Source organism: Rhodnius prolixus, unplaced genomic scaffold (genome assembly GCF_049639745.1).
Source record: "Rhodnius prolixus isolate KJV_2025 unplaced genomic scaffold, Rpr scaffold_3, whole genome shotgun sequence".
In the NCBI taxonomy this organism is placed as follows: Eukaryota; Metazoa; Arthropoda; class Insecta; order Hemiptera; family Reduviidae; genus Rhodnius; species Rhodnius prolixus.
This window is the reverse complement of record NW_027411603.1, coordinates 49184393-49206602: the sequence shown is the minus strand read 5'-3', so window position 1 is coordinate 49206602 and position 22210 is coordinate 49184393. Positions and strand designations below refer to the sequence as shown.

At 32.7% G+C, this 22210-nt stretch overlaps 1 protein-coding gene across 2 annotated transcripts; it reads left to right on the top strand.

Moving 5' to 3' along the window:
* The first annotated feature begins 373 nt into the window (after window positions 1–373).
* On the top strand, window positions 374–15384 carry ClC-b (chloride channel protein 7). 2 transcript variants are annotated; one of them, XM_074126559.1, is made up of 18 exons: window positions 374–939; window positions 1027–1146; window positions 2028–2226; window positions 3143–3252; window positions 3457–3600; window positions 5497–5674; window positions 5746–5877; window positions 6375–6534; window positions 6635–6773; window positions 7881–7974; window positions 8065–8234; window positions 8674–8853; window positions 8934–9149; window positions 9243–9404; window positions 9485–9568; window positions 10460–10540; window positions 11446–11566; window positions 15291–15384. In XM_074126559.1, exons 1-17 carry the CDS (start codon window positions 859–861, stop codon window positions 11545–11547), a joined length of 2352 nt encoding a protein of 783 aa, XP_073982660.1. In that variant the 5' UTR covers window positions 374–858; the 3' UTR covers window positions 11548–11566; window positions 15291–15384. The 2 variants fall into 2 exon arrangements, with proteins under 2 accessions (XP_073982660.1, XP_073982659.1); XM_074126558.1 differs by lacking the exon at window positions 15291–15384 and having other exon boundaries at window positions 11446–12097.
* The last annotated feature ends 6826 nt before the right edge of the window (window positions 15385–22210 follow it).

Below are 22210 nucleotides of genomic sequence, written 5' to 3'. Positions count from 1 at the left end.
CGATAAAAAAAAGGAACAAAACTGCAAGTATCCTTATGTTTTTTCGAATTATATTATTATACATGTTTTTTGTTGATAAAAGTATTGTGTGATCAAACATTATTTATCAAGAAAATAAGTAAAATAGATTTGATAATTTCTAGTATGAGGGGGGTTATCTCAAATAATGAAGATAAATGAATTTTATTTGGTTCTGGCTGAATGAATAGTAGTATGGGCAAAATGAAATGTATTTGTTAAAAATAAGTAAACGTATAATATATTACACAAGTGGAAAACATTGAAATGTGATATGTGGAAAGGTCATTTTATGTTTCCCATGACTACGCTGCCTCATTTTCAGAGACCTTCAGATTGTCCAGTCAGTTTATCAAAGTGAGCAAGTTTAGGGGATTTACAGTGGCAGTGAGGAAAGTGTTAAGGTTCTATAACGTTATCAAGAATCGGATTTTTGTAAATTGTAATAGATGAGTCATTTGTGTAAAAAAGTTTCTTGAAGTAGCCTTGTATGTTTTATTTGTTAGTTTTGTTTTATTTGATGTAGCTTTTTGTGTGGAATAAGTTTTTTGAAAGTTATCTCAATTGTTCAGATAGTAATTTTTCTTCCTTAACACTGGAGTCTTCACATTTCAAAAGTTTCAGTTTATTTGAAATTTTTAAGTCACTTTTTTTTATTATGTTAATTAACAATACTCTAGAGATTAGCTTTTTAAGATCTAGAATGGAGAATTTTAGTTTTCAAATTTGACAATTACGTAATGTTGGATCTGGAGTATAAATTTTAGACTCTATAAGACTAAATTTCAAGTTTTTTTTGTTGAGTAAAGGAGTATGATTAATGTTATTTTATAAATACTAATGGGTGAACAAGCAGAAAACGAACCGTTACTGAAAGGTAACAATAGTACGCAAAAATCGTATGGCATCAACGTTGATGTAGTAAGTTTTAGTTTAGTACTTTTTATTACTTTTTTTTTTTTTAAAGAGGCAATCAGTTTTAAATAAGTAGATCGAATGAATTTTTAGATTACAAAATGTAACGAGGTATCTCCAGAAACTTCGGCCAAAACCCGCCCGAGAAGAAGGGCTAAGTTATCTGAAACAATTGTGGTTGGTACGTTGGACGTACTTTCTGCTAAATATGAGGTATGATTTCTTTTTAAAAATGTATTTTAATTTTAAGACCTTGCTGACATTTCTTTTGCTGTAGTCGTTATTAAGTAGTCTAGTAAGTAGTAACTTTGGTCAGCATCGTTGCAAGTCTAAAAGATATCTTACTACCGTGGTCAGTGATATATCGAGGGGTGGATTGAAAGGTTGATCCCTCCAACCTCTTAAAAAACTAAAAAAAAAATGAAGTTTTCTAAAAGGAGCTGGCTTACTTTACCACGACCTATAGGACCAATTGTAACACCTACAATTGGTAAACGTTAGAGTACCTAGCTTGCCTTTTTGTTGGACTTAAATGTCTGCCGAGAGGTTCGTCGATAAAGCCTAAAGTGAGTTTTTCTTCTTTAAACAGCCAGAGTCGAAGGCAAGACCTTCACTCTGAAACATTCTTGCCTAGTCTTTTCTCAATATTATCGACAAAACTTACAAAGGCCCTTGCAATGCATGAATTTTCTCAGTCGATTAGATAGTAATGAACCTACCGTGTGTTTTGCGAGAACTGTAGCCTGGTAGGCAATAGCCAACAACTTCGAAGTCTCACAGAGTGTTACTTTTCTCTGAAAACTCTTGAAGAGAAAGTCTATGTAACTATTTTGTAAATAAAAAGAGATGTATATTAAAGGATAAATAATTATTTGAGGTCTCTCAACTACCTAATTCTTTAACACCCCAATGGACAGCGGTTGTTGTTGATGACTTGTAAAGCAGGAACTCCTTTTTAGAATATTTTTTGTTCAAGTGTTGTTAGTTAATGCTTGCGGATTTGTCAGGCATTTTTAAAAGCTAGTTGGCCTTAATAAATTTTGTGTTTACTGTAAATTATTTATTTGCAATATTCAAATAATAAATTCTTTCAGAGTTTGGACTATGATACCTGTGAAAATCATTTACTGCTTGAAGAGGAACGAAAAAAAGGTTATCAATTTTTCGTTAAAAAAACCATGGCCAGATGGATCATATTTCTTTTCATTGGCGTGATTACAGCATTAATTGCTGTTTGTATAGATATATCCATTGACAAGATATCAAGTTTAAAATTCAAACTTATTAAGGAATGTATCCTTTAAACAATGAAGTTATTCTTAGACTTGTATGAGAGTAAGACGTAGATTTTTAGGGCATGTCATGTGGCTAGACGTTTGGGAAGAGAATTTCCCCTAGGAGCTAGCAGGGGAGAGAGCTTTCAAGGCTCAGTAGAAAGTATTTTAATTAAAGGCTTGAACAAAAAGAAATCGTGGTTTTCGGGATAAGCTACTTAATTTTATTAATAACTATTTCAACTGTTTAGCCCTTTCTCGCTTTTCTTTCGGAGTTTCTAGAGCTTTAGAATGGTATCATGGTTATTTTTTACATGATTATCATGGTTGAATAGAGAAATTTGACTACCACATATAAAGCTTCTGTCACATCCACCTGAGAAAGCCACACCAGAGTTCCAAATTGTTGATTAAATAAAAGTCTCGGGCTGTCACGCCTTTGAAGAGTAACGTGAAACTCTTCTGGGTATCAACTGGCACCAAGAAGGCGGACGAATAGGCTAAAAGGAAATCGTCAATCGGTTTTGTTCAGCGAAATGAAAAGACCAGTTGTTGAAGAGGGCTTAGAGAAGTTTGCAGAAAAACTGAGTATTGAAGACTTAAATTAGGATTCAATTTCAGTCCTAAGGTAAGAATAATATTAGATAAAACTTTTTTGAAAAAAATGTTAATTTGTTCTACAATTTTATAAATATTGCTTTGTTGTTTTAATAATATACAGAAAATCGAAACAGTTATCCTGTGAATTGTAAAGGAGTAACACTAGAGATTATAATCATTATATTAAGTTGTAAATTACAAAGGGTCCCTTGAGTTTTGTGGAATTTTGATTATATTCCCTAACCAACTATCGATTAGCTTTCAGTATCTGTTAGCGATCCAATATGTATGTGAGTATTCTATTTAATTATGCCTTAACTTAAATATTTCATTAGACATTGACCATTGTATGTCTGAAGACTGTTTGTACGTGCCTTATTTGGTTTGGTTAGGTTTAAATGTTGGAATGGTATTGGTCGGCTCGTTCTTGGTATCATATATTGAGGTAAATATTAAACAATTAACAAATTATATTTTATTATGTTCATTTAATATTACATTGGATATCACCTTATTATTCATACAATTCTAACACTAAGAGTGGGCTGGACGCACTGGTAATTAGTTTGGATGTCTACAGAAATCTCTAGTGTTTCAACAATGATCAAATTTCCACAATATTATTATTACAAAATCCCACATTCCACAGCCAATTGCGGGAGGCAGCGGTATACCACAGGTCAAATGCTATCTGAATGGCGTCAATGTGCCAAGACTTGTCCGAATTAAGACACTCGTTGTCAAGGTGATTGGCGTGATATCAACCGTTGTTGGCGGATTGGCCGGTGGAAAGGTATTTTGAACAAAATTAATAAAAAATTTAAGTTTTTGAAGATAAGATATTTTAGATATTATGAATATAAAATCCAAAGGATTATTCGTAAATTCAATATATTATTAGCTCCAAGGCTATAAATTATTTATTTGTGGTAATATTTGTTTCATATATTAATTTTCATAAAAAGTCTTGCTCTGAAATTCTCACACTACTTTTTCTATGTTTTTCTCGAAAGTTCCAACCTTCCCAATAAAAGTGATAAACCTTCACGTACGAAGTGTGTTTTCATAAAAAAAAAATGAAAAAAAGTCGGTAGTCCTGATATTTTGAGAACTGCAAAAAAACTGTGAAGTACTCAGTAAAATTCCATGCGCTGAAATTCATTGGATAGATGCATCTAGGGCAGGGGTCGGCAACCTATTTTAAGTAGAGAGCCATTTCTCCTTAAATAATTTTAATAAATCTTACCAAGAGCCGCAAGGATGATTGTGTACAAAACTCTGTAGATCATTTGTATTCACAATTTATTATTTTATGATATTCAATAACATTTAAATGTTTTATATATTTATTTTCACATATTTCAAAGTAAATAAACAAATAAATAATAGCTAAACCTGTGTTTGAATGAAAATGGCGGCAGTCCTATATATTACGTACTGTATTTTAATATAATTCTATTCAATTTCAAACCTATCACATTTAAAATTCTTTTTGAAAAAATATCTTTACTTTAATAAATGAAATTTTCATTTATTTCAATAAAATTGAAATATACAATTTATTTTAGACAGGCTGAAGGAGCCACAAAATTTGGATAAAAGAGCCGCATGCGGCTCGCGAGCCGCAGGTTGCCGACCCCTGATCTAAGGCATTACGAAGTAGCTATCTCCCTTATTACTCCAAATTTGAAAGCCTAGGTTTTCTGCAAGAAAAGCACATTTAGTTTGAACTAACATTTTCTTGAAGTGTCTATTTATGAATATCTTGGCCGCTCTAACAGATTTTTCAAAGGGTTCCTTTCAGCCATACTAGGCTAAGTTACGTACGTTATTACAAAATTCGCCTGTGCTTATTCCCCAGGGCAAACTTCAAATTCATAGCTATTTAAATGGACTCGAATAATAATCTCAAAATTTTACGGTAGTCGTAAGCTTATTACGACGTCATTTTAAATGTCTAACTGTATTCTGGTCCTATATAATTTGTAAACAAATCTGGAATGATTTATTGCTAATAAATTTCAAATTGCGCGCGCTTTACCGCGGGATAATCTGGCTCTTATAACCTGACAGCTTATCGTGCTACCTACTCAGCTATTGAACTTACCTCTGTGCGAAGGCTCTGTTGTAAAACAATTTTGTCATTGAATTTTTCTTTGAAATTTATTATACAATTAATTTTTCTGTTTATAATGTTAAAATAAATAATTTGTTGCTAAATTTAAACTCTATTCCATTCAAATTTGAAGGTGCTGCTAGTTTTCATTTTGGAGCTATTCATATTGGAGATTTAAATCAGTTTGTGAATATGTAGTGTTTGATAATGGTACTTAAAAAATTTTCTTCGGTTTTATTCCTTCATCAAATTTCAATGCCTTTGGGTATTCTCGAATTAATTGTTAGGAGTTTTGAAAATTTCGTCGAGTTACAGTTGCAAGAATTTCTTTCCAGAGTCGTTCAGTTCTATAGCTTAAGGTACGCCTTTTATTCCATATTGGTGTTGGTCCATTTTCCTATAAAGAGAGAGAGAGAAAGAGATTATTTCCTGTACCAAAACTAATATTTAAGATTTGAAGAAAATCTGTTGATGAGAAGTTCCAAGTGCCAGTTTATGAATAATTTTCCTGCATTTGAAATATTATCTACAATATATGAACTGTAAAAAACTTTAATGCACCATTAATTTCAGGAAGGCCCCATGATACACGCTGGGGCAGTCGTAGCCGCTGGTATCTCACAAGGAAAGAGTACTTCACTTAATAAAGATTTTGGAATTCTACGCTACTTCAGAGAAGACCATGAAAAGAGGGATTTTGTGTGCGGCGGAGCTGCAGCTGGTGTTGCTGCGGCCTTCGGAGCTCCGGTAGGTAAGTTGTTCTCCCAAGACTATCTGCACTTCATCGGCAGCAGGTTTCAGGAAAAACTTTTTGTTTTTAAGGTGGCGTATTGTTCAGTTTAGAGGAAGGAAGTAGTTTTTGGAATCAAAGTTTGACTTGGCGAATATTCTTTGCCTCTTCAGTTTGTACATTTACTCTAAACATCATTCTAAGTACATACCATGGACATCCAGGTAAAATAAGTACTTTTAGAATTTTTGCCAAATTCTTCATTCATTTTATCCTCTTTAATATAATGGTAATTTTAATAAGATATTGTCGGCAACTTTCAAATAGTCAGATTGTGAGAATGACATTAACATCAACTTTGTTAAACTTATTTTTACTGAAAATATTTTCATCTCGTTCCTACATTACCTGTATACAGTAGTAGATATTTCACGTAAATTGTTTATAGATCCGTCAAATATTAGCCTGACAGTTGCAGCTTTTGTCTCTTGGACATTCTAACTTCCCTAAAAATTAGAGCATTCAAATTAGAGAGTTATATACGTACTTACAACCTTTATGCTAGAGTAATAACTTATTGAGCAATCAATGTTGCATAAACAGTGCGATTCTTCTTTTGTCTGTTTAATTTTTTCAAGTTTTCTAATAATGGTCCAAACCATTATTTACTTAAATAACTATTTTAAGAGTTTTATTAATTAATTTCTCGTTTTGTTTCAAGGCGAGCTTACATATTACGGTTTACTGAACTTCGGCCATTTTGAATCATTAAACTATGAACTATTTGAATTGATTTTCTACGCCATCATGGGTGTAATCGGTGGTGTTTTAGGATCATTTTATACTTATGTTAACTATAAACTAACAGTATTCAGAATGAGGTAAGTAAGAAGGTAACCAGAAGCTATAAATCTTTACAGAATCAAAACTTTTATCTCATCACAGTATACTGTACGATTCCAATGTTTTTTGTTTTTTTAGATATATCCGTGCAAGATTTCTTAAAGTATTCGAAGCCTGTCTAGTGGCTGCAGTCAGTGCAACTGTTGGTTTGCTCATGATTTTTGCACTCAACGATTGTAAACCTTTAGGACAGGATCCTACCCAATATCCCGTACAGGTAGGTACAAGTTAAATTTTAAAGAACATTATTTTTTTTGCTAGAAAATTAGTTTTTCCTTACTTTCAAAGAAGAAATATACAGTTATGTCATTTTCTTTAAACCCAAATATTTGTAGGAAACAATATTTTTATATTTTATAAAAAAAAAAGTTATAAGATTGATCTTTGGATCGTCTTATTGGTAGGCGTAATTTTATAACTGCGATGTTCAGTTCTAAAAAACCGGTTCCCGATTTGCTATTCTGAAATGCCCCATTTCATGTATTTCATCCGTCATAGCATACTTTTATTCATTCATTCTTGTGGTTCTAGATTGAATAATTTAGATGGGTATTGAGAGATATGACTTTTATTTATGTTACGCTATGAATGTGATAGCGTGGTTGCAACGTTACACAGAAGCTTTCAAAGTGGAAGTCAAATTTGCTTCATTTTGACAATGGAAAATACAAAAACAGAATGAATGAACAAGTTACAACGGATGAAATCTTGCTGAACTTTTGTTTTTAACTCAAGCCGCCCTTAGTTCGGTGGTGCTTCTGAAGAGGAGTGGTACTAGCACTCTTCTCTCCAAGGTGCCGTATCGTCCATGTGCGAGAATAAAGTGTGTTGTAAAATTTTTCGCTCTTGAAGAAATCGTTTGGCTGAGAATGAATACTTGAATGATTTCTTTTTATCTTTTTGAAACCAATCGATTTTACTTCGATTTTTAGAAAAGCTTAGCTGATATTTTTTTTTTTTTGGCGCATCAACAGCTGAGGTCATTAGCGCCCGGAGCTTTTTCCAGTGCACTGCCGGCCTCCGGACAGTGTTCTCTCGTTACAGACAACACTGTCCATCACCGGACAGTGAGCTGTAAGAAGCTCCTAGGAAGAGAAAATCTAAGGGTCAGCTGCTGGATTCGAACCCGGGACCTCCGCGTGGGAGTCCAGTATGCTAACCTCATAGCTAATCCCTTCCCTCTTAGCTGATATTATTCCTTAGAGTCTTTCTATTGCTTAAAAGCGTTCTTTTCTCAATTAAAGTTGTCTGAACTCGGATATTAAACTCAAACCTGTCATAAACCCAAAACTGTTAGCCTCTAATCATACTTCTTGTCTTTTAGATGTATTGTGGAGATGGTGAGTATAATTCTGCGGCTGCTATTTGGTTACAAGTACCAGAAGCAAGTGTTCGTTCATTGTTCCATGATCCTCCAGGTACTACTAAGTCTTAATGTAATGGTTTGTAAAACATCGCTTGTTAAAAAAAATATACTACACATTGAAAAATAATTTCATGTTTTCCAGCATCTCATAAAGTGAGCACTCTGTTTTTGTTCATGATTGCTTATTTGTTCCTTTCAATTTGGACGTATGGTTTAAGTGTGTCCGCTGGAATATTCATACCTTGCCTTTTGACTGGTGCTGCTTGGGGTAGAGTAGTTGGAATATTGATTGGCTCCGTATTACCGAATACTGTGAGTGTAGTTTATTTTATTGTAAATTCGATTTTTTTAACCATTCTGAAGAAAATCAGAAGAAGTTAATCTGCAAACGTCAGTTATTTCGAAACGAAGTGGTACCACGGCTTCAATACGCCCGAATAATTGGAGAGGTTTTTCATCACTCGACAGTAACTTTATTGGCGCTTAATTGTGTCAAGTGATTTCCTTGTCGAGAAGAATTCAGTGCATACGATTTGAGGGCCTTGTTTACAACTGATATTCTAAATGCGCCAACTTTATGAACGCGGTAACAAAAAAGAAGACTTATTCCTATGCCATCATCAATTACCTTCCTCGTTCTAAGCCTTGGTACCACTTACTATCACAATAACTGACGCTAATGAATCCCTTTGTCCTGGCTGCCATTACAACCATTCATACTAATGATCAATTTTTCGTTCGGCAAAAACAGTCCTGGGTAGATCCTGGTAAATACGCTCTAGTTGGAGCCGCTGCTCAATTAGGTGGAGTTGTCCGAATGACAATAAGTCTGACGGTGATCTTGATTGAAGCTACTGGAAATATTACCTTCGGTTTACCATTGATGATCACCCTGATGACTGCCAAATGGGTTGGTGAATTTTTTTGTGAGGTAAATGAGTTTTCCATAATGCAGCATCCATATCTTCTCTCTCTGATGCTGGATTATTTAATTTTATTTCTTACTTCTAGGGTTTCTACGATCTACATATTCAACTAAGCGGTGTGCCATTACTCGGATGGGAGCCTCCACCATTATCGTCCACCTTGTACGCAAGCAAGGTTATGAGTTACCCTGTGCTGGCTTTCGCTCCGGTAGAATCAGTTCGTAACATTGTAGAAGCGCTCACCAATCAAACTTTTAACGGATTTCCAATTGTGGATAGCGTCCATCATCTAGAATGCCCGGTAAGTTTACATAATTTTAAAATAAATGGCATTTTAATTATTAAAAAAAAAAACGGATAAAAAGTAAATATTTTATAATTTTTCTTAAATCAGGCTGAGGTTAATTCAGTCGGCCGTTTACGAGGCCTAATACTACGATCTCAGCTTATAGTTTTATTACATAATAAAGTGTTCGTTGAACGAACTGAAGACACTGACCATGAAGTTACTGTAAAGACTTTTAGAGATAAGTACCCAAGGTATCCTGAGATTAAGGTAATTAATGCTTACTTTTTTTTTTATAGATCTGGTTCTTTTTGAAATTACTTGCTAGATTTATTTAATTAATTTTCTAGGATATTTATATTACTGAAGAGGAAATGGATTGTACTATTGATCTTACTCCATTTATGAATCCGTCTCCGTATACAGTTCAACAGGTGTGTTTTTTAAAATTAATATTCAATGTGTCCATTAATTCTAATATTTAATAATTCTAAAATTAAACCTAAATATTTATCAATAGGATGAAAAAATAAATACCAGTATTCAGTCGTGATACATTTATTCTGCCGAGCTTTCTTCCTAGGGACTAGGTCATCTTCAGGGCTAGTTTACAAAGTAATATTTTACATTACATTGTGTCTGTCTTGTCTTGTCTGTTCATGGACTATTTTTCATCAATTGCTGTTTTCCCAAATCAAATAAAACTTACAAAATCAATGTGTTTTAATTTTTAACAATGATCTTTACGAATGTATTCCACTGTTTCGGCGAGCTAATCTTTCTAAGCCTTTTTCTTCATCTTCATTAGTGTCCATGAACAGACAAGACAAGACAGACACAATGTAATGTAAAATACCCTGTAATGTAAAATATTACTTTGTGAACTAGCCCTGAAGATGACCTAGTCCCTAGGAAGAAAGCTCGGCAGAATAAATGTATCACGACTGAATACTGGTATTTATTTTTTTCATCCTATTGATACTATGAATCAGTCACCAAACATAATGAACAGCAACTAAATATTAATGGGATACTAATGAATGAATGGGTAAAATTTAAGAAAAAAAACTCCTCTAAGTAGCATAAAGTATATTACATACATTGTTATATAAAATATAACTGCAATTGCATGAATCTCAAACAGAACTTGCACACATTGAGCATTGAGTTAAAGCTGTTGGCCTTCCTCCCTAATTTGTTCAGATAACCTAGAGTATTTGCTTCTCTTGAGAGATGGACTGCATGGACCAATAACATACTCTATTTTGTCATTATATCTATTATACAATTAATGGAACTTAATTTCAATATTTATTTATTTATAGGTCGCATCTTTGCCACGCATCTTTAGACTTTTCCGAGCTTTAGGACTTCGACACTTAATTATAGTCAATGAAGTTAATGAGGTAATTAATGATTATTTTACATTTAATCTAATTTAGAATGAGATTTCGATTGAAATTGTAATATAAGAAATGATAATTTAAGTATTTAATTATCTTGTTCTGTCCAAATACTTGAAACTTTTTGAAAATATTCATTTTTGCTTTTGCTCATTTATCAACATTCTTAGAACATCATTTTTCTTCAATTACTGTTTTCCCAAATCAAAAAAACGTACAAAATCAATGTGTTTTAGTTTTTAACAATGATTTTTACGAATGCTTTTCAATGTTTCGGCGAGCTAATCTTTCAAAGCCTTTTTCTTCAAACTCTGTTCTACCCTGCTTCCAAGCGGTTTTATTATTAAAAAAACATTGTGCGGTTTAAACAGTATGCTTCTTAAATCATTTCTTAATTTTCTGGTAGCAGTACAGTTTGAATATTAACGTTTTAACAATAATTAGTGTTTTAAATTATTTAAAGGCGCCACGGTAGTCGAGCGGTTAGAGGCGAGACCTGCAAAGCCAATATGTATTGTAGTACTGGGTTCGATTCCCGGTCTTAGGCCTTGGATTTTATTTAATGGTTAATAAAAAGAAATTTACAGTAAAGTATGTTTGCTAGTTGCCTCCGTCCACGACTTATTGGTAGTTGAACGTTAAGCCCCTCCTGAAAAAATGGGCGATTACTTTACTTTAAATTATTTAATTAACTATTGTTCAAATTCATTCACGTTTGTAGCCCTGAAAATCGTTAAAGAACTATTGGAAGCATTGGCAAAGTAAAAAAAAATGTATCCTTTACTGACCAGCTCTTGAGGACCACTAAAAAAATCTGTTATTTCCAAGTGATCAAGAATAAAGTAACATTTGCTTATTACTTTTTATTTATTTAATTTTATTTTACTATCATAATTTTTTTTGTACAGGTCGTTGGAATGGTAACCAGAAAAGATTTGGCCAGATACCGTGTATGGAAACATTTTGGTAATATGGGCATGGAAGAGCTGAAGATCAGTAAAGGGTTGTAAGGACTTGATGCATTCAAAGGTAATAAAAATAGTCCTTCTTAAATTCCTTCCATTTTATTATAATTTTAAATAAAAATGGAATGATGTATATATGGATTATATGTACAGTCCTGTGAAAAAATATTAGCTCAAGGTAAACTTTTTAAAATCCTTTATTTTGCAAAACAGTTTACAAAAAATATTTTTTACAATTTGATATCTGCATTTTGTGACAATTTTAATGGAAATCAAATTATATGTCATGATTTTAGTGAAAATTGAAGAAAAACGTAAAGAAATTGTTGTGAAAAAAATGTAAACTTAAAATCTTTCCATTTCTTAAAAATGTGATGTTCCACCACGTTTTTTAATCATCTCCAACAGTCTTTTGGGAACACTTTGGGTGCGTTCCACTTGGCGACCACAACGACCAAAACATACTTTCAGGCGTTCCACTTGGCGACCGCGGTCGTTGTGGTCGTGGCGAAAACGTCACTAATGACGTCACTATTTTCGCCCACACAACGACCACACAACGCCCCACCTTAAAAGCTGGGTCGAAGTGGGCGTTCAGAGTTGGCGCAATTTTTAAAACAAAATATGGCGACCGAAAAAATTATCTCATGTAAATGAAAGTGTTATTTCATGTAAATAATAGAATGTGTTTCTCGAAAGTCTACAAAAAATAAATAAATAAATAATTACTTATCCCTTTACATACTAAATCACTGAATAACACAAAATCATTTACCTGAAATAACTTTTAAATTCTTCATTTGAATAAAGATCAATTACTCTGATAGCTAATAATACGTGGTCTAAGTTTTCGCTTTTTATCATTGCGATTTTGTAAAATTGCATTCCACTCTTCATCGGAACTAGATAAAGAACTTTCTAAAGCATTATTAATAAATATCCAACTGTTGCCACAAAAGACACTTTAATTTTATTTAAACGTAAATTTTATAAATACTCCAAAATGCAATATAAAAAATTGAATTATATATATTCTTTTAATATAAGTCAGCTTTACCAATAATTAATAAAGTTTATTATAAATTTGCTTATAAATGGGGTTTAAATTAAAAAATAACCTCTTCAAGCTTCTAACTTATTTTCGAGGCCGCCATATGTAATGTTTACATGAACGGTTAAAACGCCCACAGTCCGTTCCACTTGGGTTTTCGATCGCAACGCCCACAAGCAAGTGGAACGGGCAAAATCGCGGTCGTGGTCGTGGTCGTTGTGGTCGCCAAGTGGAACGCACCCTTTGTGTTAAGTTTCTGGGAAAGTGCTGTCAGGGATATTTTTACAAGATTATGTAATCCTTTCCTTTAAGTTCATCGATTTTTTTTTTTTTTTTGTATCTCTGGTTTCTGAAGGTCAAACATCCCTAGACATAGCCAAGATTCCCCACAAGTTTAACCCCTATGGGATTAAGTCCTTTCTTACTTCTCTCTTATAAAAACAGCACGTTTCAAAGAACCGGAAAATTCAGGAGAGACCTCCTGTCCTATTATTGTTTTCTGTAATTCTCTGATACTGTTTCCAAAAAAAAAAATTTTAACTGCACAATGAGAATGGTTTAATTCACGAGCGATTTTCTTTTGTGTCAGCCCAGCTCTTTTTAAATCTAATATTCTTTGTTGCCTAAGTTAGTTGAATTCTTCGCGGCATTGTTTAAGAACGTTCAGAAACTTTATTTAACGTGAACAACACTGTTTAATAAATAATGGCTAAAACAAAATTGATTTCTTTCAAAAAAAATTATAAAAATTAACATAGATTAATTCTTTGAGTTTGTATTTATTCAAAACAAGGTTTGTTTACAAGTTTTGTGATAATCAAGTAAAGAAATACCTTTAGAGGTTTAGCGATTCATCCAATAATCTTTTATTTACTTGAAATAATTGTTTTGGATATGAAATTTTGATCTCATTTCAAAAATACTTAAATTTTAACTACTTTTTCACAGAACTGTATACAGGGTGTCCCAAGCTATATGGATAACGACTTTTTCTCGGAAACTAAGATAGCTAGAAAAAAACTAAAAAATACGTGTTCCCTTAGTTTTTTGATAGAAATCCAAATTTACTTTGTAAATTTTTTTCGGTGCTTCCAGAAGCGAGATACAGGCACCAACTTCATTTTTTCAAATGAGAAGGTGCGGTTTTTATTTCAGAAATAGATTCCTCTATTTTTTTAAAGAAAAATTTACTTGAACGGTTTTTTTCTGTGAGCGATATTTTAGAAGTTAGGAATGAAAACATGATTCTTATAAGAAATGATAAAATGATAATATTATAACGGTTTTTTGATAGAATAAGAAGAAAAGTACTATTTTATTATAAATTTTACTCCTCATTAATATTACAGATCATGCTCGAAATGGCCTCCACCATTACAGATGCATAGACATGCTCTTTCCTGCCAATTGCCCCTTACTGCCAAAGAAATAGATTCGGCTTTAACCGACTTAAAGGTATCTATTATTCTCTGCTTTAGTTCATCTACAGATGCCAACCCAGCTTGATTCTGATACACCTAGATTTAGAAATGCTTTTAGATAAGCAGTAATAAGGAAAGAAAGAAAAAAGTTATGAATAATCACCTTGTTTTTCAGGTATCCCCAAAGGAAATAGTCCATAGGTGTCAAATCCGGTGAACGAGGTGGCCACTGAATCGCCCCCCGTGTCGATATAACACCATCAGGCATGTAAAGAGATATCTCGATAGACAATTTGATGGGCGTGTTATATGGCGATTCAGTGGCCACCTCTCTCACCGGGCTTGACACCTATGGACTATTTCCTTTGGGGATACCTGAAAAACAAGGTGATTATTCATAACTTTTTTCTTTCTTTCCTTATTACTGCTTATCTAAAAGCATTTCTAAATCTAGGTGTATCAGAATCAAGCTGGGTTGGCATCTGTAGATGAACTAAAGCAGAGAATAATAGATACCTTTAAGTCGGTTAAAGCCGAATCTATTTCTTTGGCAGTAAGGGGCAATTGGCAGGAAAGAGCATGTCTATGCATCTCTAATGGTGGAGGCCATTTCGAGCATGATTTGTAATATTAATGAGGAGTAAAATTTATAATAAAATAGTATTCTATCAAAAAACCGTTATAATATTATCATTTTATCATTTCTTATAAGAATCATGTTTTCATTCCTAACTTCTAAAATATCGCTCACAGAAAAAAACCGTTCAAGTAAATTTTTCTTTAAAAAAATAGAGGAATCTATTTCTGAAATAAAAACCGCACCTTCCCATTTGAAAAAATGAAGTTGGTGCCTGTACCTCGCTTCTGGAAGCACCGAAAAAAATGTACAAAGTAAATTTGGATTCCTTACAAAAAACTAAGGGAACACGTATTTTTTAGTTTTTTTCTAGCTATCTTAGTTTCCGAGAAAAAGTCGTTATCCATATAGCTTGGGACACCCTGTATATACATATATTTTCAAAAGTGAAGAAATTAATTTATATCATTTAAAAGAAAAATACCTTCTCCTAAGAGTAGGGTAAGAGAAATTTAAAAAAAAAAATGAAAGAAAAATTTATTGTTTTTCCAAAGGAAAATCTGTTTTTATGGCAGTTTTTTTTTTTTTTTGTTTAGAAATTTATATTTTTTATCAAGTTGTAATTTTCTTTATTTTTCATCAATTCATACAGGGTACATTCCAATAGTTTGTAAGTGTAACATTATATTATAATAAAATGGCTGTTAGATATCGATAACATATATTATGTAATTTGTAGGCTAGCCTGAACATTCTTGAAAGACTATCAGAAAAAAAATGCCTTAAATAATATTGTGAACCTCAATGATTTTGTTTTTTTTTTGGGGGGGGGGGGCGATCGATCTGTATTTTTGTGGATTCTTGAGATCTAACGCGTAAAAAAAACAAAATCATAAATTTTTTGGGTTAAAATTAAGCGAAATATATATTATTATTTATCATTATTTAGTATAAAAAATTGAAAAGAAAATGTATTCTAGTCTTTATATAAGCTATTAATTGAAATTTATTGGAATCTTTCAATACAATTATTGTGATTGTTACAAAAAATTTTGAGCATTTAAGCAAAAATTTGTTTTTAAACAATTGAAATTGAATTTCACTTACCGAAGTTTCTGCTTATTTTTTTTAGTGACGTGCTGCTTCCTTCTAGCTTTTGTTTTGGGGCTTAAATATTCCTTGCTTGCTTGAATCCATACTGCTTAATAAGTTTTTAATTTTCCATTGTGAAATTGACCCCATGTAGACTAGCTAACTTATTTTTTATTATCATTCAATTTCTTTGTTGACACAAATCGATAATTCCCCTAACCCAATTTAATATACTGCCTTCAGAAATTGTGAGGGAACTCTTTGATAAAATGACGTATACCGAAACTTTGCTCTCTTCAGAAACATACTTGTAATTCTCCTTATTAAAGCCAAGATAACCTAGCACAACTAAAAGCTTTGTATTTCTCACTTCTTAACGATCAGCTTTTAAGGACTTCATTCTTTTCTAGAATCTTTAATCTTCTAATTTTTGAATCAAAAAGTTTTATAGACAAGGCACCTTTGGCTTTGGGTTTAGACCATATCTTCTGACTTTGTGGCGTTTTATGTCCCTGAACAAATCGCATAAGGATACTGTTCTATACCAAAGTCAGAACAGTGCAGGTACCTTAAAATCTATTATCCTCATAAAACATTGCCAGATTTCTCTTTGAAAACATCCATGGCGCAAATTACTTTTGTTTACCTTAAACAATTCTTCATAATTGCTCAGTTATACCATTATGTCAACAAAAGATGTGAAGACGTTTGAGTAGGTCAAATTAAAAACGAAGAAATAGAATTCCTTTATTATGAGACTTCAATGACTTGGTTTTCTTAAGACTTATGACTTCGTATACAAAAACTTTTGTAACAATAAATATTTTCAACAATATTATGCCATGTATTAATAGTATTAATGTGATATATTGTATAGTAAAAAACTATAGAACATTATATTGTATGTATGAATATAGATATAACAACAACTTCACAGCAAAAAAAGAAATTCTATGCAGTTGCTATGATGAATACAAAAAATATATAATAAATCGTTGGATTTATGTAATATTTTTAGATGCAAATTTAAAAAAAATAAATACCACAGATACATAAATCGATGTAGTTAAATTTTAGAACGTTATAATAAATTGGAATTGATATTTTAGTAGAACAAAACTCACAAATGCTTCAGTAAATAAATAGTGTTACAACAATAACACAACTTAAAAATTCATGTACATAAGTGGCATTTCTAGTGATTTTGATATTTATATTTTCTTCTTAAAGAGAAAATCAACCAATAGTTTTCACATAGCGAAGAATTATTATTATTTTTTGTTAATTAAATTGTGTTGCTGTTTCCAATTGAATTCATTCTAGAAGTATTTTATGAATTTTTGTAATATTTTTTATTTTATATTAAGATGTTTTATAAGTATTGAGTGATAATACCAGATACTTAGAATACCCTAAAGCTCATTATTTTACAATTTAAGCAAAATTGTGTGATGAAAATTTAAAAAAACAATACAAAAATAATTGTGTATTTTTATTATTATATTTTTTTAAAGTATGAGCTTCCACCCCGTTCACGACACTTAATTAGTTGTTGGACATTAAGCCCCGCTTGAAAATGCTTTTATCGTTATCCATCTATGCTTTCATCCATTGGCTTTTCCAATCCTTTGCCAAGTTATAGCCTAGTAATGCTCAGCGTTCATTGGAGAACTACCTCCGTTGGCCCTAGGGGCCATACATACATCATCACATAGATGATTTGATTTGCAGTTGGAAAAGTGTTGTAAAGCTCTTCTTATGGTCTGTGCATACGTTTTTTGTTGATGAACTATGATGTAAACAAACATAGTCGTGAGCGTGAAAACATGAACATAGTCTGAAACTATCTAAGGGTACGTTCACAACGGAGCTGTGAGCATAGATGATAGCGGAGATGATAGCAGTGATGCATCAGCGCTTATAGAATAACCTAGTACAGGGGTCGGCAACCCGCGGCTCGCGAGCCGCATGCGGCTCTTTTATCCAAATTGTTTGGCTCTTCAGCCTGCCCAAAATATATTGTGTATTTCAATTTTATTGAAACCAATGAAAATTCCGTTTATGAAAGATATTTTTTCAAAAATAATTTTAAATGTGAAAGGTTCGAAATTGAATAGAATTAGGTACAATATCAAAATAAAGTACTGGATTTATATTGTAAGACTGCCGTATTTTCATTCGTTTAATATTTATTTGTTTATTTACTTTGCAATATCTGAGAATAATAAATAAAACATTTAAATGTTATTGAATATCATAAAATAATAATTTGTGAATACAAATGATCTTCAGAGGTTTTTACACTATCATCCTTGCGGCTCTTGGTAAGATTTATTAAAATTATTTAAGGAAAAATGGCTCTCTACTTGAAATAGGTTGCCGACCCCTGACCTAGTACATTCTTATGTGAGCGTGCACAACGAAGCTGCGACTTGTGACTCATACTCGCTGCTATAAGCGAGCATAGATGATAGAATTGAATTTTTCATTTTTCTGCTAGCTGAACTCCAGTATCGGAGCTTCAAAATGGACGTCGAAAAATTATTTAGTGCTGTCTTTACTCATTATTTTTTATTATTTACTTTTAAACAATATTTTGTTTTTTAAATCGTGCTTACATTTATTTTCATGTGTATTTATTTGTTGTTTTTTTTTTCAATAAAATCATCACTAGCCTAAGAGTAATCAATAGTTTTTCTTCTATGGTTATAGGATTTCCATGACAATTTTTCCAAAGTTTTCTTAATTTTGACCTTATTTTTTCTAAAATATAGTCGAATGTGGGTGGACCCATCCTCATATATTCAAAAAAACGATCCGGATAATTTCTAAGTTCCTTATATAAATAGTGAAATTCGCCCAAAGTACTTCGTTTTTTATTTATGGGATGTACATGATATTTTCTAAAGCGTTTTTTCTTTAAAATATTCCATTTCGTTGCTGCTGAACATAAAAACTCTTCTTCACTTCTCGGACATGTTGCATGTATCACAGCTCCGTTGTGCACACTAATCAGCGATTATATTTTACTCTATCAGTTATCATCTCTGCTATCATCTATACTCACAGCTCCGTTGTAAACGTACCCTTAGAATTGCCTTTGTCTGCTTTAGTTAATAAGAGATTTCTTTTATTTTCCGTGCCTAGTTCCTGATTGTCTACGTTGTTCTGTGTCTTCATTTAGGTATGTATATTTTTCATATTAAAAAACCGCTAAGTACCGTATGCCTTCTTTTTATCACGTAGTAGTAATGTTACTGCCATTCCTGCGTCGATCGTTAGAAGTGCTCATTATTTACGAAACTGCATGTAAGTCCTTTGCCTTAAGAAATTGTGAATGTCAAACCAAACAAAAATATGAATACATATATTTTTACTGTCATAAAGTTTTCTTTTCAAGATTTCACTTATTTACACACTTGTTGTATTATTTGAATCATTTACTCATCATTATTCCAATTAAATATTATTATTTCCCTGCATAAATGAAAGAAGTATGATTCTCCTGTTTTTTTGTTTAAATTAGCTCCCCTCCGTTGAATGAAATACAACTCAAACTTTAGAATTTTATAAAAGAACTCTTTCTCTGGTCCAAGTTTTTATGACTTGGTTTTAATAATTAATATTTCATTATTTTTACTAAAACTTGTACGATTCATGTATTAACATTTTGAATAACATATGTATAACCTTCCACAGTTAGCGAGTGTTGGTGTGGTGCTTAAGGCTGGAAACATAGTGGAGCGGCGAGCAAAGCGGCGATGATAGCGAAGAGCAAAGCGGCGAAATCAAACACAAGTAAACAAATGGGACCGCGCATAGTGGCGAGCAAAGCGAAGATAGAGCAACTCTATCTATTTCTAGTTTTTGTTTTTGCCGCTTCGCTCTTCGCTATCATCGCCGCTTTGCTCGCCGCTCCACTATGTTTCCAGCCTAACGGGAACGCAGTAAAAGTGCCTTAACATTTTTCACCAAAATTAACTTCTTTCAAGAAAATTGAACACAGAATCGTTTAATTTGGGTTGCTACGTATTTGAACTTCTTGATAAAAAAATTTACTTCAATCGGTTTCTTTAGTCTTACCCAAGGTGTGAATTTAGTTAAAATTAATAATTTATTATATTATTTATAATTATATCTCATCCATTCCATCCTGGAGAATGAAGCAGTGAAGAAAATGTACCTACCATTTGACTTACGAAATTGTTCTTCAGGTAATCTAATCTATCGCTTAGTACATACCTTCAAAATACGAATCAAAGTACTCGAATTGCATGATTAACTAAACTCTTTTTATGATGAATTATCTTTCTCTTTGAATCGGAATAAGTAATGTTTCTACATTCATAGAATAAAGGTTAAAACTTTAAATAGAAAAAAGATTGAAAAAAAACTCCTAATATACATATTTTGTTTTATTTTCACAACTGCAGTGTAATACTGTAACAAGTGAAGCTGATACAACATGATAATTGAGAAAATACGTGAATACGAGGTGTGTTCAAAAAGTAACGGGAATTTTTAAATTTCGCGGGTTTGGAGAGTCTGATTGTAAAATTTTTTTTTTTATTATGTTGGTACACATGCCCCTGAAGTACGATAAAATTTTCAGTAATATTCATTGTTTACTTCTTAAGTGGCAGCCGTTAAGGTTAGACGTGTTTTTCGAGCTTGGCGATTTTTGTTTGTTAAAAAAAATGGATCAAAGAATTTGTATTAAATTTTGCGTAAAAAATGAAATAAAGTGTGTGAAATGTTAATAAAGGCATATGGTGAGTCTGCTTTGAGTAAAACAAGGATTTACGAGTGGTATAAGCGTTTCCAAGATGGCCGCGAAAACGTTGAAGATGACGAACGACCTGGACGTCCAAGCACATCAACAACCGATGAAAACGTGAAAAAAGTGAAAGAAATGGTTATGAACGATCGCCGAATCACAATCAGAGAAGTCGCTGATGATGTTGCCATATCAATTGGCTCATGCCATGAAATTTTTTCGGATGTTTTGGGTATGAAACGTGTGGCAGCAAAATTTGTTCCAAAATTGTTGAATTTCGAACAAAAACAGCGGAGAATGGAAGTTGCTCAAGAGTCACTCAATGAAGTCGACAACGATGCGGATCTACTGAAACGTGTTATAACAGGTGACGAAACATGGGTTTACGGATATGATGTCGAAACTAAGGCTCAATCGTCCCAGTGGAGGCATTCTGGATCGCCAAGACCGAAAAAGGCTCGACAAGTGCGGTCGAATGTGAAGGTTATGCTCACTGTGTTCTTCGATTTTAATGGCATAGTGCATCATGAATTCTTGCCACAAGGTCAAACAATCAATAAGGAGTACTACCTACAAGTTCAACGCCGTTTGCGTGAAGCAATCCGAAAAAAACGCTCGGATTTGTGGCAAAACAATTCATGGATTTTGCACCACGATAATGCACCTGCTCACACTTCATTGCTTGTTCGTGAATTTTTGGCCAAAAACAAAACTTTAACGATGCCCCAGCCTCCATATTCGCCAGACATGGCTCCATGTGACTTTTTTCTATTTCCAAACATAAGAGAACATTAAAAGGCCGTCGTTTTACAAGCATAGATGACATTAAAAGCGAATCGCTGAAAGAGCTGAAAGCTATCACAAAGATCGAGTTTCAGAAGTGTTTCGAGGATTGGAAAAAGCGCTGGCACAAGTGTATTGTATGCGAAGGGGACTACTTTGAAGGCGACAATATTAATGTAGATGAATAAATAAATATTTTTTTCAAAAAACGAAAATTCCCGTTACTTTTTGAACACACCTCGTACGTGAGGGGAGAATTCACCCCATTGTTGAAACTCCCAAAGAGGAACAGTTCACTATTGTGCACTAGCTCTTACTTCATTTAGAAGATCGCGTGGCTTCAACCGTCTGGGAGGATTAGAGTGGTAAGTTGAGCTACTAGAGGATTGGAGATGTGAGGTAATTGAAGTATGGAATTTAATGTAACGGGATCTAACAGCTCCCGGAAACATAGGGGAACAAGGAAATCTCGGTGCAAGGTATGATTAGAAACAAATTAAGGAGCATTAGCGGATTCTACGGAGTGTTTCGTAATATTTGAAAATTTTATTTAATTTTTTAGAGTAATAAACCTAATTGATAATAAAATAAAGTATTTTATGAAGATTTATTATTGATACATAAAAAGTTAGTTATTAAAAATTAAAAAATATATGTAATAGTTATGTGATGTCAACTCGGTTGTTATTGCTTTGAATTTTTTCTACCACATTTATTGAGTCTGTTAATAAAAATTACATTTCATTAGTCTATCTTTTTCCGATAATACTTGTAGATAACTTTTTGATAATCTTTTATTTATTTGTATTATTAGTTTTGGTAATTGTATTACAATAGAGTGAATGTACATTCATACATTCGAATTATTCACTAAAGTTTTAATATAGCGTTTTTTCCTTTTATCTAGTGCTTTCTTCCTTAGGCTTTTCCAATCTTTTGTCAACGCCCCGTTCAGAACAGCTGATGAAGTGATCATTTTAAGAGCTCCTCTGTACTTCCAGCAGGAC